The sequence below is a fragment of the Monodelphis domestica genome, chromosome 1 (genome assembly GCF_027887165.1).
Source record: "Monodelphis domestica isolate mMonDom1 chromosome 1, mMonDom1.pri, whole genome shotgun sequence".
Taxonomy (NCBI): Eukaryota; Metazoa; Chordata; class Mammalia; order Didelphimorphia; family Didelphidae; genus Monodelphis; species Monodelphis domestica.
In genome coordinates, this window is record NC_077227.1 from 420,540,924 (window position 1) to 420,558,798 (window position 17,875).

General features: G+C 40.0%; 1 protein-coding gene across 1 annotated transcript; it reads left to right on the top strand.

The window, feature by feature from the left end:
- The first annotated feature begins 508 nt into the window (after positions 1 to 508).
- LOC100015365 (protein CutA homolog) lies at positions 509 to 17,014 on the top strand. The gene is made up of 6 exons (XM_001369415.3): positions 509 to 749; positions 6,175 to 6,323; positions 10,557 to 10,616; positions 14,196 to 14,241; positions 14,667 to 14,716; positions 15,935 to 17,014. The coding sequence occupies exons 1-6, from the start codon at positions 672 to 674 to the stop codon at positions 16,035 to 16,037; spliced, it is 486 nt and encodes a 161-aa protein (XP_001369452.1). The 5' UTR covers positions 509 to 671; the 3' UTR covers positions 16,038 to 17,014.
- Positions 17,015 to 17,875: the final 861 nt, after the last annotated feature.

Sequence of the window (17,875 nt, forward strand, 5' to 3'; positions counted from 1 at the left end):
AGGAATACTTGGGTTAAAAGTAAATCGTTTTCAGTGCCACCATTTAATTCTTTAAGATACCAAATTGCAAGGGAGTTGATGATCTACTTTAGTGGAAGAATTTTCCTCACCTGAATTCCCTCCAGAGATAACAGCACAGATTTAGTCTACTCACAGTCTTCCCCAGTCCTACCCGCCCCCGCCCCCCAACCTATTCCCCTCCCCCAGCCAAAAAAATTTATGCGAAGGTATCTAAAGAAGTGTGTTTCCTTCTCCGAGTTTTAACAGCTTCCAGCTCTAAATTCTACAATCTAATTTGCGTGTGGTTGAATCCTTGAGCTCCCAGCTTCTCGTTCCATTTGCAGGATCATCTTTCTGATTTAAAGGCCCTCCTATGGCTGCAATTTTGCTGGACAGAAGCCGAGAAAGGAAATACAAGTTCGAAACTGACTGGAGCTGGGGCTGGGCAGTGGCAGGTGGAAAAGCCGAGGCGCTAATCCCTGGACAGTATTTAGAAGGAGGAGCCAAGAGATAGGAGAGGAGGGGCTGGAGAGTCCCAGCCGTGGCCCCCCTCCCCCCCCTTCCGCTCCTCTGCCAAGCAGGGTGCCAGAGGGCGCCCGGGTGGCAGCTTTGCCTCCGCCGTAGAGCAGGACCCTGGGGCCCGCACGCCGCCACTGGCCCCCTTGGGCACCATGGACTGGCTAGCTCAGCGCTGGCCGCCGCTTGCTGCTCAGAGCTGCCTTCGCCCCGGCTGCCTCGCCTGGCTCCTGGTGAGTGGCCGGCCCTAGGGAGGGCTTCCTTCCCTAGGACATTAGGGATCTTGGGATTCACAGTCCCATGGAACCCTAGCGATCTAGTTCAAACTACTCATTTTACGGATGGGTAAATCGAGAGGACAGTCAACTTGCTCAAAGTCATACAAGTAGCATTTGACAAACTCCAAACGATTCTTCTGACTCTAAATGCGTTGTGTTTTAAAAACACAAATCTCTGCCGAGGTGAAAACTGGGAATGGCTGCCAATACCCCGAGGGAGTAAGTAAAGGGTGGGGATCCGCTTCTCCGCCCTTGCGGAGACGGCGCTCCGAACCTACTGAGACCCCTTCCTTCTCATCTCTCACCTGGAAACCCCTTCCTTGAGAATCAGCCGCTGAAGCCCAAGAAAAGTGAAAAGACCGTAAAAAAGGAGCTGGAACTGGTGGGGGCTAGGGAGATTAAACATTACAAATTGTCATATCAAAATCACGTTTAAATTCACTTTACTGCGTTAATTTTATCCCATTAAAGGAAAATTTTAAAATGCAAAATGGGGCTTTTGATCCCCTAAAACTGACCTCTTTCCTGTTATATTCATAGTCCTTTACCTAGAGGACTAGGCTTTCTTTTGGAAGCAGATTGCGTAGTCCTTTGGAAAAACCCCTGGCCAGGAGCGCTCTGATCTCAGTTCTATCCCCGAGGGGCTCCTCTGAAATCTGCGGGTACTGAGAAAGTCAGACATTTGGTCAAAAGCCTGCTACTATCTCTGACTTTGTTACTCTGGCTGTTTTAGTTTGTTTTTTCTCTCTAGTCTAGTGTCTTTATCTGTTTCTCTTTTTGATCCTTCCTCATTTAACAAATAAGAGGGTTGGACTGGATAGTTTCTAAAAATCTTCACACAAGCTCTGTCATTCTGTGTTCTAAGATCTTTCCAATTCTGACAGTCTCATTTAGTCATATATAGTCATTTAAAAAAAAATCTTATTGGATTTGATGTTTTGGATCCCTTTCAAGTGGTTGTGTCTTATTTTGGAGTAATAGAGTGCCAAGTCAGAGGCAGATGAGAGGAAAGATGTGGGTATGGCAGAGAGAAAAAAACCAGCCTGCCTTTTAGTCAAACTCAGAAAGTAAAGAAATAAAGACAGCAGTCATGCCCTGCCAGAGGACAGGAGCCAGCCAAAAGCATAGAGACTGGAGAGTAAAAGAGGGAGAACAGAAATGGATTTGAGCAAGGCAAGTGAAAGAGGGTAGAGATCCAGAGGTGCCCAAAATACTGGAGTTTTTCCAGAGAGCTCTAGGCATACATACCCAGAAGATGCAGCGAATTCTGAAGATTTTAATATTTGTTCTCAATGCATATGTGATACTTCAAACCATTTTTCACTAAAATAATTGCATCTTCCATTTGTATAATGGGAAAATAAATGTTAAGGGACTTTGAAAAATATCTGTAAAAAATACTTTACAAAGTCCTTTAATAGCCATTTCTTATTTTGGACCTCATAAAAACCCAAGAAAGCTAGGATTAGCTACATTTTACAAATGAGAGGAGAGTCTCAGAGCACTGAGTTACATTTAGGATCTGAAATAGAAAATGTTAATCTGTGTGAACTATTACTGTTGTTGCAATGGTACTCTGACAGACTAGAGAGAGCTGCTACTAAGTAAGGGGACACACCTGCCTATTTGCAATGGTGGAGAGATGAGAGACACTGCTGGTACAGGGGAATGCTCTGGGTTTGCCTACTGATCCCTACTGATGACTAATGGATCAATATTTTTCCTTATCTCCTCCTACCCTCTCTCCCTCCCTCCTTTACCCTCTCCTCCCTGTCTCCCTCACCTCCCAGTTCTTCATGAAGCCTTTGGCTTCTTCCCTCCCCCCTGAGTGAACTATAAAGATATTCTTTTCTTTTCCTTTTCAAGTCAGGGGTTTTATTGGGAAACAGAATGGGAAATTGAGGTAAGAGGGATGAGGGTGTCCCTAATCTAAAATGAAGATTATGAGGGCTTGGGAAGTCATAACTGTGACAGAGAGACAGTCAGAGATGGAGGCTAGAGGACAACTGTTTAAAATCTTATTACAAAGCCACCAAGACAAGTCTCTCCTCCAGTTTGGCTTTCCTCCAATTGTTGGTCAGTCAAATCTCAGAGATAGCAGAGGTTTCTCCCTTGGTCAGAGAGCCCCCAAACCCCAAGGCAGCCCTACAAGGGTCCTTTACCCATCAACTCCCAGAGAGAGACAAAGTCCAAGTCTCTCAGTTTCTCCTGGCCAACTCAACTGCCTCTCCTCCTTCTGGGAACATTCCATTTGGAACCTTCTTCTTGATTGACAGGTCAGGTCCCCAGCCTTGGTTCTTGAATCTTGGCTTACAAGTCCAGTCTCTCTCCATGCCTCTACCACAGATCACAAGATTTAGACTTGGAATAGAAATTAGAGCTTATTCAATTTCTTTAATTTACTTTCTGAGTCCCAAAGAAGTTAAACTTGCCCAAGATTATACTCATTGTCTATATCAAACAGATTTAAATCCAGGTTCTCTGATCTCTAATGCAATAGAACTCATACAAAGTCAGTATTGAGAATTGATATCTACTACTCAGTCTGCTGTACTTCTCATGTATCTAGAGCATATGTTTTAGGATCTGAAATGGGAGGAATACATAACCAGACATTCTCTGATCAAAAGAGGCTTCCACTAACCATCCTGATGTAAGGAAATTTAGAACACTAGAGGAACATGTGATTTTTAAAACATCATATATCCACTATGGAACAGGTTAGGGGTCAGGCAGCGTATAGGAGACAAGGTGTCCCTAACTCAATGTGTGGCCTTAGGCAAGCCAATTCTTCTCCAGAACTCAGTTTCTATAAAATAAAGGGATTTGCCTGGATGATCTCTGAGGTTCCCTCTATTTCTAACACTCTTGATTTCATGACCCTAAGATATAGCCTACAAGCTATTTCTAACTGTTTTACTCTCTAGAAGAAATCATTTGGGCAGTATTATAGTCTGGAATAAAATCAATAAATCAACAAAGAGACTGGATAGGTCAAGTCATAGGCAGGGCACTTAGCTTCATCTCTGATGGTATTCTTATGGACAAGATGGAAAGAAGAAGTCAGTTAAATAGATTTGAAATTGGACGAATAGCCAGACTCAAAGAATTGATAGTTCAATATCAGTTTGAAAGGAGGTGTCTAGTGGAGTGTTCTAGAACTCTCTTTGGCCCAATGTTTATTGTCATTTTTAACAATGACTTGGATCAAAGCAAATGACTTGCTTATCACACTTGCAGATGATGGAAATCTAAGAGGCACAGATTATACAATGGATTTTGTTGTTATGGTTCAATTTTTTCAATCATGTCCAAGTCTTCATGATTCTGTTTTGGGTTTTATTAGAGGTTTGCCATTTCCTTCTCCAGCTAATTTTACAGATAAGGAAACTGAGACAAGCAGGGAAATATGACTTGCCCAGTAATATAGCTAATAAGTTTGTGAGGCCAGATTTGAACTCAAGAAGATGAGTCTTCCTGATTCCACATCTGGCACTCTTTCCACTGAGTCACCTAGCTGTCTCTAATACAATTGATAATAGATAAATAATCCAAAGAAAATTAGACATATTTGAACAATGGGCCAAAATCTAGGGATAGGGTTTGGAACTGGCTCTCTGATTTCATTGAAACAGCTAGGTGATATAACAGAGCTCTGGGCTTGGAATCAAGAAGCCCTGAGTTCAAATCCAACCTTAGATATTTACAGTTATATGACTCTGGGGAAGTCACTTAAAAAAAAACTCCATTTGCCTCAGTTTCCTCAACTGTAAAATGGAGATAATAATATTTTCTAAGGGTGCAGTAAGGATCGAATAATATCAGTAAGGTGCTTAACACAGTGCCCGGTACATGGTAGGCACTACAAAAACTATGATTATTATTACCATTATTCATTGTCATGGGGCCAAATCAAATAAGAAAAAAAATTAAAAGGAGTAAGAGTTATACACGTGACTTCAAGGAATCAATCTCACAGCTACATGATAATGGAAATATGATTAGACAGGAGTTTGTCTCAAGAGATTTGGGGGTTTTAAGTGGATAAAGCAAATGGGATCTTATACTATATTATAAAGTAGTAAGAGTATAAAATTAGTGAAATGATATTCCCAGTGTACTTTGTTCTGGTCAGACCATATCTAGAATACTGTGCTCATGTTGGGATGGCACATTGTAGAAGGACACTGATCAATTGGAGAGAGTCCAGAGGACACAAAGAATATTGAAGAATGCTTGAGAGCATGTCACATGAGAATGGACTGAAGGAACTAGGGATGGTTAGCATGGAGAACAGAAATTTCAGGGCAAAGATGATAACTATCTTCAAACATTTGGAAAGCTTCCATGTGAAAGAAGGCTTCAACCTTTTTTGCTTATTTTCATAGGGCAAAATTAAGAACAGAGGATGGGTGGAAGTAACAGAGAAGCAGATCTAAGTTTGATATAAGGAATGACTAACTAACATTTACAGCTGTACAAGATTGCAATTGGGGGTCTGCAGTTGGGGACAGTAACTTTCCCATCATTGCAGGTATTCAAGCAAACACTGTATGACCACATTTAGAAGGATGTTGTAAGGTGTTTTTGTTCAAGTAGTTTGAATTAGATAGACATTCTCTGAGGTCCTTTCCAACTCTAAAACTATATAAACCTATAGAATAGGCAGACATGATTGAAAATAAAGAAATCAGGACAATTTCAAGCAGATACTGGTCTAGTGTCAAGTACAATTGTCTTAAAGTAGGTTGGGGAAGATAGTGAAAGGGGGACTCTAATGTGAGTATTGATCATTCCCATTTAGACCTTGCATAGTAGCTTGTTTTGCAGCTATTTTAGTGTATTTATTCTGTAATATGTTTGTATTCTGTCCATCTATGAGACTATAAGCTCTCTGAAGACAGGACCATGTTTTACTGAAACTTTGTATCTCTCTAGTTCCTATCACAATAATTTATACACAGGAGACCCTTAATAAGTGTTTGTCATATGAATGAATGGAAAAGGAAATAAGCATTTATATCACGTCTACTATGTTGTAGATACTGTTAAGTATTTTTTAAAACAATTTTTATCTCATTTGATCCTCACAACAACTCCAGAAGGTAGGTGGTATTGTTATCTCCATTTTTACAGTTAAGGAAATTGGGGCAGATAGAGTTTAAGAGATGTATTCAAGGTCACATAACTAGTAAGTACCTGAGATCATATTTGAATTCATTTCTTCCTGACCTCAGGCCCAGAGCTCTTTCTACAACCTTCTACAACCTGGCCCCAGTTGCCTCAATGAATAAATGAGTGTGATTCTACAAATGTTATTTTTCTCTGAAGTATTGGATAGACAAGTGGTCTTGACCAATATCCTCTGACTTTTATCTAGGTGGCAATAGCCTTCCTCCTGTCATACCCTATGCTACGGACCATCAGCCTCCAGCTCCACTCCGCAGTTACTGGAAGCTACCTGTCTGGGACTCATTCAATTGCCTTTGTTAACTGCCCCAATGAACAGATTGCCAGAGACATAGCAAGGTAGGATGATGGGGTATAGGGCTTAGGTGTCAATTTTCTGGGCTGTAAGATCTCAAAGCTTTTATATTGTTTTAGAATTGGGGCTCTGTTTCTTCTCCCTCTAGGCTAAAACTACACAGCCCCATATATTTAGTAGTTAAGGAGCTATGATTTTGTGGACCCTTTGGCTTCTTTGAAAAGAAATAGCTTAGAAGATAAATAACAATAATAGCTTGCATTTATATAGTGGGATAAAGTTTGCAAAGCACTTTACATATATTATTTCATTTGCCCTACACTTGTGTCAGTGAACCTATGGCATGTATGCCAGAGGGGGCTGGTCCCTTCTCCCTCTCCACGCAAGCCTGAGGACATTTCTCACATCATCCACTCCTCTGCCCAGCAGCCCTATGGGATCATTTCCTCCCTCCCCTTTCTGGTGTAAGGGGGCAGCTCACATGAGGTGTGAGGCTCTCAGTCTCTAAAAAGTTCACCATCATTGCCCTATACTAATGTAAGGTACTAATTGCTCTTTATATTTAGGCAGTCTGTTAGCAATGTTTTTTGAAAGCCTCAGGTGAGTAGTAGTATTTAAAATCACACTCTCTTATCTTTGAATACCACTTTATATTTTCTTTTTCAAAAAATATTTTATCTCTTGTTTTTACATAAACTAAATTATCACCACCCTCTGCACTATATCCTTCCCCTCTCACCTCCCAGAGAGGCATTTCCTTATAGCAAATAATTTCATTCTATATTTTTCAAAGTGTTTTCATATTCCCCTCCTCCCCATTTTATCCTTAAAACTTCTCCATGAAGTAGGCAGGGGTAGGTATTATTATTCCCATTTTACAGGTAATTAAATCTAAAAATGTAGAACAAAGACGTATGTCCCCTTTCTAATTCTCTATCCCAGTGCTCTTTCTATTAATTACATGAGTACTGATGTTATAACAATAATAATGACAAGAACTCCCATTTATATAGCACTTCAAAATTTTCAACACGAGAGAGAGGAAATCCAAGGACCATCCTCATTCTATAGATGGGGAAAATTGGGACTAGAAGGGTTAAGTGAGACAGGCTTTGGACATAGTGTGTGTGTGTCATTGCCAAGAAAACAAACCTAGGTCATTTAACTCTAATTGAACCATTCTTTCTACTAGGCCAACGAGCCCAATTCTGGTCCCTTCCCCTGTCACAGACACAGACACAAACAGACAGACACACAGACACTTTCTCTCTCTCTTTCACTCTCTCTGAAGTTCATGTTTGAAGTTGGCTTTAAAAATTTTTCCCAGTTCAGTCTCAGAGATACTAATCATATAAAATGGAAAGAAGGCCTAGAATTGGGGTTCATATTCCTTCAAGGGAATTGAAAATATTTCAGGACTTCTCTACTATTGATTTTCCATTAGGGGGAAATTGAATCCAAAAGTTATAACTGGAAATATAGCATGTTAGAATTGGAAGTTATCTTCCAATCTGAAACATGAATTCTCTTTATAGTATTCCCATCAATCTAGTTTGGAGTTAGGGGGAGCAGGAATTCCCTGACTTTTGAGGTAGGCTATTCCACTGGTGACCAAACCCATTTCACTGGATTATTTCTTCAGCCAAGCCAAAATCTGCACTTCTGTAACTTCCCATTGCTTTGAGTTTTGTCCTCTGGGGCCAAGTTGAACAAGGCTATTTCCTCTTCTATTTCCCTTTCTGATAGCCCCACACATATTCAAAGGCAGCAATAAGAAAATTGCTACACAGAGAGCTGGGAAATGATCCCACCTGACCTGCTGGACCCCCTCTTTCCTCAATCACAGCTCAGTTTTTTTTGCAGTGCTCAAAAAAGAGAGACCATACACCTCAGCCTTCCTGAAGTTAAATGGCCTTTTGTGAGAAATTAATATCTTGGTGGCAGCTAAGATCAGATCAGCTCTGTCCTTGGCTTCATCTCTCCTCTATTAAGCCTTTCCCTTTTCCTTTCTTCATATTAATATTTAATCGGGAGAGAACATAGGACCACTGGCACAGTTCATTGGCCTATAGCACACAGGGACACTATTCATGCTCTTCTGTGAAGAAATTACATGAATTATTCAGTGCCTGCTCCACCCCAGCCCTGTTCTGTGTGACTCCCACTATTCCCACAGGCAGACCTTGTTCTCTAAGCCCAGGAGTACATTGGACAGAAACTTGTCCCAAAATTTTCTGGTTGCATAGCATATTCTGGTAAGCAAGGTTAAAGTAGCCTTGTTATCCATATAGCATAACTGCGCCAGTTAGCAGCCCTGAGTTCTAGTCTCACTTCTGACATTACCTCATTGTATGACTGGGTAAGTCACTTCCTTTGGCTAGGACTTTTAGGTTTCTTACAGTTCTAACTTATTATCTCATGAAAATCATCTCAAAAATTTATTGTGCTTTAAGCATTTTTCTCACATCCTTGTGAAGTGAGAAGTGAAAATGTTATTTCCTTCTTCTAGATTAGGACTTTTTAGGGCTATAATGGTTATGTGATATTTTTTCATTGATTTGATCCCATGGCCTTTCCAAGAGAGCATCTGAGCTGCCCAGTTGTCATAGAAGAGAGACTTTAATTGGGGGATCTTAATTAAGAGACTTAAATTAAATTTAATCAAAAGCTACTTTAATTGTAGGTGTAGAGCTATAAAGGATCTTAGAGCCCATTAAGTCCAACCCGTTTATTTTTAAAAGTATGGAAACTGAGGCCCAGAAAGGTTCAGTAACATGCTGAAGGTCACAAAGATAGTTAAAACGTTTTTTGGTAACTCAGATAAAGCTGGTTGTGGCTGAATATCACTTCCTCTGATTTCTGGAGTGTTTCTCCTTTAGAGTTCAGGCTATCGGAGGGACAGCACGGCCTTAGGCTTTCCCCGTGTCAGGGAGTCTCCCATTGTGTCTAAGTTTCTGGGACATTTTTCCTAAACTGCAGTAGCATTTACTCTAGCTTTAACCTGACACTTATTCAGGTCAGCTTCCTCATCTGCATCTCCCACCAAACACATGACAGGTTTTAGCCATCTATCCTCTCTGTTTCTGTTCTTTTCTATTGCTCCAAAGCTTTAACTTCTCTTCCAGGGCCCACTGGTGTCATAACACAGTTGTCAAAGCTCCTTGGAAAGTTTACTGATCTCTTCAAACTAAGGCCAAATGACCCAAGATTGGCAAATTGATATTATGCCTGCAACATGGTTGGCTTTTTGGAGTAGATTGTCCAACAGTTGCTGTAAAAACAAGACTTTCTCCTCATTCTCTTTAATATGATAAAAAGGTTTATTTAGATCTTGGAATTTTAGTGCCGCCTCTTTGAGCGGCAGAAAGCTAGGACAGTATTGTTGTTGCTACACTAATGGGGAAAGTTAAATGAGCACTGCTCAAACTAGTTCTTAAGGGATGAGAAGCTAAGTCAGTTCTAAAGTAGGACAAAGACTCAGTTAATATAACCCTGAGAAAGTACATTCTGGTGGGGGCATTTTAAGGTTGACAGAAACCACAAACCAAGGCTCTCCCAGTTTTGAAACAACTGAATTTGCAGCTTGTGGTCTTGAAAACCTTGGTTAGAGTCCTGGTTCTCTTACCATTTAGCTGTGTGATCTTGGGTTAACTAATCATTTTACCTTTCTGAACATCAGTCTCCTCATCTTTAAAATGGGTCTAGTGACATTTGTATTTTTCCCCTCACAACAATGTGGAAAGCTTAAAGCCCCATGGAATAAATATTGTTATACTTTCTCTTCCTGCCTTCCTTGCCTATAGGTTTTTATATCCCAGGACACCTTTTAAAGCCATTCTACAACCTGTTCTTTCAATGAGCAAGCTTTTCCTGAGGAACTTAATGTTTTTTACTAGGCCTGGGCAGAGAAAAGGATTATCCTCCCTAGCCCTCTTCCCTGCAGCTAAGGGTGTGCTGAAGTCGGCCCCATCCAGGTTACTGGTTATTAAATTTTAATTGGGAGCATTTATACCTCCAAAGTTGGCAAATGTTTCAAATCAGGGCTTGGTTGCTTGTTTCAATTGTCCAGACTTTAAAAAGTGATGGAGAAAATGTTCATGCAACTTAAACTTAAAAGTATGTCTTGCTTCATATATTTTTTTTCTCTTCAGAGAGTTAGTTAGAGCCAGCAAAATTTATCCCTAAGAGGCTAGTTCTCAGATCAAAGATATTGGATTTTGGCAAAGAATTGTTTTCTGAATCACTTACTTTTCCCCTCATCTCTCTGTTTGTCTCAGGACCATTCTAGAGAAGAAGCTGGCTGCCTGTGTGAATATCCTGCCAAGGGCCTCTTCTCTGTAAGTATGGCCAGCTACCCCTTCAGGTTTCCATTTTTGGCAATGGGGAAAGGGTTATGGGCAGGCCTGTCCTATTGTGGTAGCGTTATCATCTCTCCCTGTTCACCCCAGGCCCCCCAGGGAAGCTTGTCCCAGGCCCCTAAAACAGCACTAGCATAGGAATCGGTTCTTTTGTTGTGGCACTTGTTTACTATAAACCCATCACTCGCAAGATAAAGACCGGATTGAGGGCTAGAAGGGCACTAGAAGAAGAAATCTTCTATGCCAAAAAGGTATTCTAAACCTTTTTGCATCATGGACTCCCTGCGGCAGTCTGGTAAAGCCCATGAACCTCTATTAATGCAGAGAATAAAGTACATCAGATTACAAAGGAAAATAATTATATGGTCATAGTTATCATAAAAAATGTTTTTTAAATAAGGTTATGGACCCAAGAACCCTGCTCTTTCTCCTCATATGAACAAAATGAAAGATGAAGTTGAAAGAGATGAAGTCATCAGCCATAGAGTGGCATTATGTGCAGAATTCTGGACTCAAACCCAGATCTTCTGATTGCAAGTTCAGTACCTTATGCTGCCCCCCAATCAGATAACAGATTGCCTATAATCTGAACCACCAAATTGTTTCCCTAGCATCTTTGCTCTTGAAAATGCTCCATTGTTTGGACTGTGGTGGCCATTTGATGTTGAGCTGGTTATTTGAACCAAGTAACTGAATATATGGAAATAAAAGGCAATGTAATCCCTTGGGAAACTTGAGGAATGGATGGCCCAGTACCAAGAGAGCACTGACCTAGAAGTCAGGGACCAGCTTCCCATTCCAGACCTGCTAACAACTTGTTTTCACTGGGCACCCTTAACTTCTGAGCACCCAAAAGGGGTTGCGGGGGAGCAGGGGAAGGAAACTGAGTGCCATGTAATTCTTTTTTGTTTTTTAACTTTTGCCTTCATGCATAGAATCAATACTAAATATTAATTCTAATATTGCAGAAGAGCAGTAAGGGCTAGGCAATGGGGGTTAAGTGGCTTGCCCAGGGTCACACAAATAGGAAGTATTTAAGGTCAGATTTGAGACCTCCCATCTCCAAATCTGATTCTGTATCCACTGAGCCACCTAGTTGCCAGCTGAATGCCACATAATTCAAATGATAAATAATATCTTTAAAAAGAGGAGAAAATGTATCTCTTCCTCTTCTTCCTCTCTCTCTTCTTCCTCCTCCTTTTCCTTATCTTCCTCTTCCTCCTTCCAGAGGTAGGGACCCTGTCAGTTTGGAACTCAGGGTATACTGTCAAATTCAGTTTATGTGTTGGTTAGTTTTGCTGAACTTTTTCCCTTAAAAAACCTTTTTTTTTTGTGACAAAGAATTGCGGAAGTCTCTGATCCGTCTAAATTGGCATCTCTTCATTATCCTCCCACTCATGCCAACTGGCTTATGCTGGAATGCATACTGGAATACTCTCTTTACTCTCTCTGTATTCAGCAAAACCCAATTCAGATCCTCCTTCCACACAGCCTTCCCTTTCCAGCACAGCTTTTGCTATTTTTCCTCTGCTTCAGAACTTGGTACTTTTACTGCCCAAATCACACATTTCATCATTAATTATAATCAGGCACTTCCTGTATGTCATTACCTTGACTAATGTAATTTCACTAGGAAGTTGTTAATATGTTATAACCAAAGATGTGCTGGCAAATGGGCTTTTTTCTTTTTTAGAACCTTACCTTCTATCTTGGAGTCAATACTATGTATTAGTTCCAAGGCAGAAGAGCTGTGAGGGCGAGGCAAGAGAGTTGAGTTATTTGCCACATAGCTAGGAAGTATCTGGGGCCTGATTTGAATCCAGGATCTCCTGTCATTAGGTCTGGTAGTCCATCCACTTAGCCACCTCATTGCCTCCCAGTAAATGTTTAACAACCAACTCTCCAGGGGGAAAAAACAGCAGGATACATTTTTAAGTCTAATCTGCATTATTAATATTTTCTCTATTATATTCTTAAGTCTAGTCAACCAACAACAACAAAATCCCAGCCTTGTTTTTTTGAACTGGTCAATTTCTGAAGTGAAAATGTTTTTGCTGAAAATTTAACTATCTGCTGCTTTTACTGAAAATTTAACAATCTGCACTTGAGTTTGAACTGACTCTGGCACATCTCTGGTTATAATTAAACCTCAGTGTTAGGTCATTTTCCTGGTTCTAACATTGTTCTTTTGTAAGAGGATCACATCACTTGGTGGCATCATTTTCCCTCTACCTACTTCTCCCATTAATGTACCCAATAATAACCAATTAACATATGGTATGCCTGTAGTGCCATGTTACACAGTGTCTTAAGAGACCTATATCCTTGTCATAGGATTTTATGCTGAAAGAGATCTTAGAGATCCTCTAGTTTACTCCCTTCCCTTTCTTTAAGATGAGGAGATTGAGACTCAGAGAGGTTAGTTGACCTTCCTGAGGTTACATAGTTAAGCAGCTGAGCCAGTATCTGAACTCATATTTGCTGATTCTAAAACCAATTATTAATTCCTGTTTTGTTCTACCTCAGGGCCTTTTGGGTGCTCCACAGTTAGCTTATTTCCTCTCCCATCTGTCCTTGATATCACAGCCGAACTAATCTTCCACACTGACTTTGTAACTTTTTGTCCATTTCTTAGTGACACGTGTTAAGAGGGATACCATAGGAAAACTTATGTAGAAATTTGTTATTAAAATTAAAAAAGATTTTTTTAAAAGAGGGATACCATAAACTGGAGGGTAAGCAGTATGGTGAGGGATCTAGGAAACTATGTCCTATAAAGAACCACATAGGAAGAGGGAGGTGGGATGAAAGGCAGAAAGAGAATTGTTCACTTTCAGTATGGGAAGGAGCTAGCCAGTGGAAAAAGGAGGAAGTTCCTTTATTTGATATAGTTTCAGAGCTAGGAATAATAGGTGGATGTCAAAAGGAGGCAGATTTTAACTTCTTTAAGTAGAACTTACTAAGAGTTGTCCAAAAATATAACAGGAATTAGTGAGTTCCCTGTCACTGAAAGTATCAAGATTTAGGATGGATGAGCACTTTTCATGGATTCTATATAGGGGTATTCTCAAATAAAGAAAAAGTTAAATTTTATCCCCTTTGGCCCCAAGCTTCTAGGATTTTATGTTCTACCTCTCTAAGGTTAGGGCACAGAAAGTTCCCTATTTCTTAGAAATTCCTGATCGGGGCAGCTAGGTGGCTCAGTGGATTGAGAGCCAGGCCCAGAGGTGGGAAATCCCTGGTTCAATTCTGACCTCAGACACTTTCTAGCTGGGTGACCCTGGAAAAGTCATTTAATTCCCATTGCCTAACCCTTACAGCTCTTCTGCCAATATACAGCATTGATTCTAAAATGAGACAGAAAGTAAGGATTAAAAAAAGAAATCCTTGAAAAAGGAGAGAGAAGAGATTTTAAAATTTTGTTTCATTTTAGTAAGTCACTTTTAATTAGATGGGAATGAGTTGGTGGTATAGGATCAGGGGAATGGTATTTCAGGATATCTCTGCTCAATTTAAAATCAGGATAGCATTTTCCCATAATTTTACTAACTCTTCTAGGTACTTTTGGAAGGGAGAGATTGAAGAAACCTCTGAAATACTTTTGGTAAGTATGGGTACCAGTCTAGACCTTATGGGTCTAGAGTAAGGTAGAATAAGTAGGGAAAAGAAACAACCCATTACTTTTTGTCATTTAAAATTTTTAAAATAAAAGTTCCCTAAAGTCACAAAATTTTAGGCCTGGAGGGGACCCTAGAACATAGAATGTCAGAGCTTAAAGGGGCCTTAGAACATGCAACGTTCCAGCAGGAAAGGGCATTAGGGATCACTTCATGTGACCCTTTTTTATTTGATGAATGAGGAAGGGGAACATTTCCATTTTTACCAACTTTTATGTCCAAGTTATTGGGTCAATTTCTGATGACCTTAGTAGAAATCCTTAGTTCAGAGTCAGGGGAAAAAGCTGCCCTCACTGGATTATCACATGACCTAGAAATTGATTTCTGAAACATTGACATTTCTCTTGAACAGTTAGTGAAAACGAAGACTTCAAAAATACATGAACTCTCTAACTACATCAGGTGAGACTTCTCTCTATGTGTCAGCCTGTCTCTGATCCCCTTCCTCAGTTGTTGGGTCAAGATCTCAATCTGATGAATGTTCCAGAAATAGTGAAAGGTAGGATGCTTAACTGAGCCTGTGCTCGATATCAACCATACTCCTTTGGGAGAATACACATGGATGAGGAATTACACAGTCGCTGGGAGGCTGGCTGCACAGGAGCTATGGTGTTGAATAGTTTTCAGGGGATTCTCTGTATGTATGTGTGTATGCATGTATATATATATATACATATATATAGATATAGATATATGCATAATATTTATTAAGAATCCTTATTGTCCATCTTGGAATTAATACTATGTATTGGTTCCAAGGCAGAAGAGCAATAAGGGCTATGCAATGGGGGGTTAAGTGACTTGTCCAGAATCATACAATTAGGAACTATCTGAGTCCAGATTTGGATCCAGAACCTCTCTTCTCCAGGCTTGGCTCTGAAGCCACTGAGTCACCCAGCTGTTCCCCTGTATGAATATTTATTATTGTTATTTTAAATCCTTATTTTCTGTCCTAGTAACAATTCTATAAAGAAGGGCCAGGGCCAGGCAATTGGGGCTAAGTGACTTGCTGAGGTTGCCCAAGTAGGAAGTATCTGGGGTCAGATTTAAAACCAAGTCCTTCTGACTGTTACAGATTCTGATACAGAGTGAGATACCAAAGGTGCTAGCATTCCCCCAAGTAAGCTAACATTAGCAACAAACTTTCTATTTAGGGGTGTGTGTGTGTGTTATTTGTGTGATATATCTAAATCAAAGAGAAACAATATGGTAGAATGGATAGAGTCCTGGACTTAGAGTCAAGAAGACCTGACTTCAGACCCTTCTTATGATATTAACTAGCTGGGGGGGGGGGGGCAATTACCTCACCCTTCTGAGCCCCAACCACTCTCTGAGATTCATTTATTAAGTCAAAGGGCTATCATCCACACTGGCACTTCAGTGATGAAACTATAGATCTTTTTAAATATTAGAGAACAAAAGTCTCCATGATGATGTGTGTCAAGACCCTTAATGAGGATAGAGGCCACTGGTTAAACAAAAAAGTTATCAGTATCATTTACTAATCTGCTCTTTGCTCATGGACATTAGATGAAGCACACACATCTATGAAGATCTCAGGGCTTTTTTTCTCAGGAGATATTGCCAATCATACTTACTCAGCATTTTCTCTTCCCTTAGATCAGTTCATCCTTTTGAAATTCCTGAGCTCATCAGCCTACCCATCGACCAAGGAAACCCTCTTTATTTAAAGTGGATTGAGGAAGGAGTAGCTGAAAATTGAGCAGAGGCCTCTCTGCTTCCTGGTGTGACCATTCTCACATTGTTGTTTTTCCCATTGGGGAGAAGCCTGGATAGAGTTTGTCAAGAGGTGGGAGAGACAATTGTTCTCCCTTGGATTGCAACATATTTAGAAGATAACCTATGGATTCTGATGCTTATGTCAGCCTTTCACCCATTTCAAGTAATGAGCAGAAAAGGTGAAAAGGGTTCTGAATGGAAGAGAAGATAACTATATTTCAGCCTCTCCCTTCCCTTCATGATGAAAGTTTGATTCTTTAAGGGGCTGGTTGTGAGGGTTCTATCCTTCCTCTCTTCGCCTTCACCCACTACCATATGTAGCATCCTTTAATACATTATTTTATTTGAACCTCAAAGCAACCGTGTAGTGTAGGTATTATCTTTGTTTTACATATGAGGAAGCTGAGGCTCTGAGATGATATGACCTATCCATGGTCACATAGCTAGTTAGGTATGAAAGGCAAGATCTGGACCGAGACCTTCCACTTTCTCTAGTTCCTTCCTTGTCAGACTCTGCTGAATCCAGGTTTTACTTAGGGATGTCTTTTGGTTGTTAAAGACATTGTTGGAATTCCAGCTCAACCCTCTGAAATTCCTACAGTATTAAATTCTAAAAGATGCTGCCTTACCGTGAATATTGCATCAGGTTCTGGGTTCCACATGTTAAAAAGGACACTTAGTATGGAGCTTTGTCAATGTGAGGATACCAAGGGGGAGAGTGGATTTTAAATCAGTCCTCTGAGGAATATACTAGTATTATATATACCAGCTTAGAGTCTCCCCATGTGAAGTCTTCCCTGGTCTATCCCAGGCTGTCTTGGTCTCTTCCTCTGATCCTATAGTATCTAAGGTTGATCTATCATAGGCCCCTTACCATTTATTGCCTTGAATTGTTATTTGCCTTTGCATATTGTAAATATAAATTGGTGAGTTATAAAATAAAATATTTAAATGGAAAAACTGTTCCAATATAGTTTCAAAACTTTTCAAAACTGTTTAACTTGCCAATCAGGTTCAAACTGTTCAGATACTTTTGATAGAGGTAATCAAAATTATCCTCAGTGATGAAGTGAAGCTCAGATGTGAACTTCCCTTCAGGGCCAGGTGAAAGGACATTAAAGACACTCTTATTATAAACATAAAATGTTTATTGAAATATATAAGGATAAATAAAGAATTTCTAATTCTAAGGGATTCTAAATTCACACAAATAAACTCCCAGGTTCCACAAGGAACCACTTCTCCTGTTTTCACAGGCTACACTAATCCTCCATGATCTGACTAACCCAAATTTATACTATCTAAATAAAAACTACCACTAATATCCATATAAATCTTAACTTCACCTTCAAATTATAAAATAGCAAAGGCTAGCTAGTTGAGTCTCAACAAGAATCAAGTTAGGACTCTGAGCCTTAATAAACTCAGAGTCCAAACCAAAGACCAGGTTTTTCTTTGGTCTTCTCAGAGTTAAACAATCTATAAAAACCACAATAGTGTTTCCCAAGGTGGGAAAGGAAAACACTGAACTCCTTTAGATCTTTCCCTCAGACAGAGAGAGAGGCAAAGACCTTACCTCCTCCAGCCCTGAGACAGAGTCTCTGAGAGTGTCTCTGCCAACTGCCAGAGAGAGTAATTGACATAAAAAAATGGTTATAACTATCACATTTGAAATTAACATGCTCTCTTGGCTCTGCTTCAAACTCCAGTTCTTTTCTCAAACCAACTACTTTACTTCTTATCTCTAAACTAATAAAGCAATACTTATTTTCTAATATCATCCTTACAATATATATTGATCTTGACTCCCTAACTAATCTG

Bases quoted from the DNA above. Each gene is read 5' to 3' on its own strand.
- LOC100015365 (XM_001369415.3), top strand. From the start codon at position 672: ATGGACTGGCTAGCTCAGCGCTGGCCGCCGCTTGCTGCTCAGAGCTGC. The intron at 750-6,174 runs GTGAGTGGCCGG...ACTTTTATCTAG, and splicing joins GCTGCCTCGCCTGGCTCCTG to GTGGCAATAGCCTTCCTCCT. The intron at 6,324-10,556 runs GTAGGATGATGG...TGTTTGTCTCAG, and splicing joins ATTGCCAGAGACATAGCAAG to GACCATTCTAGAGAAGAAGC.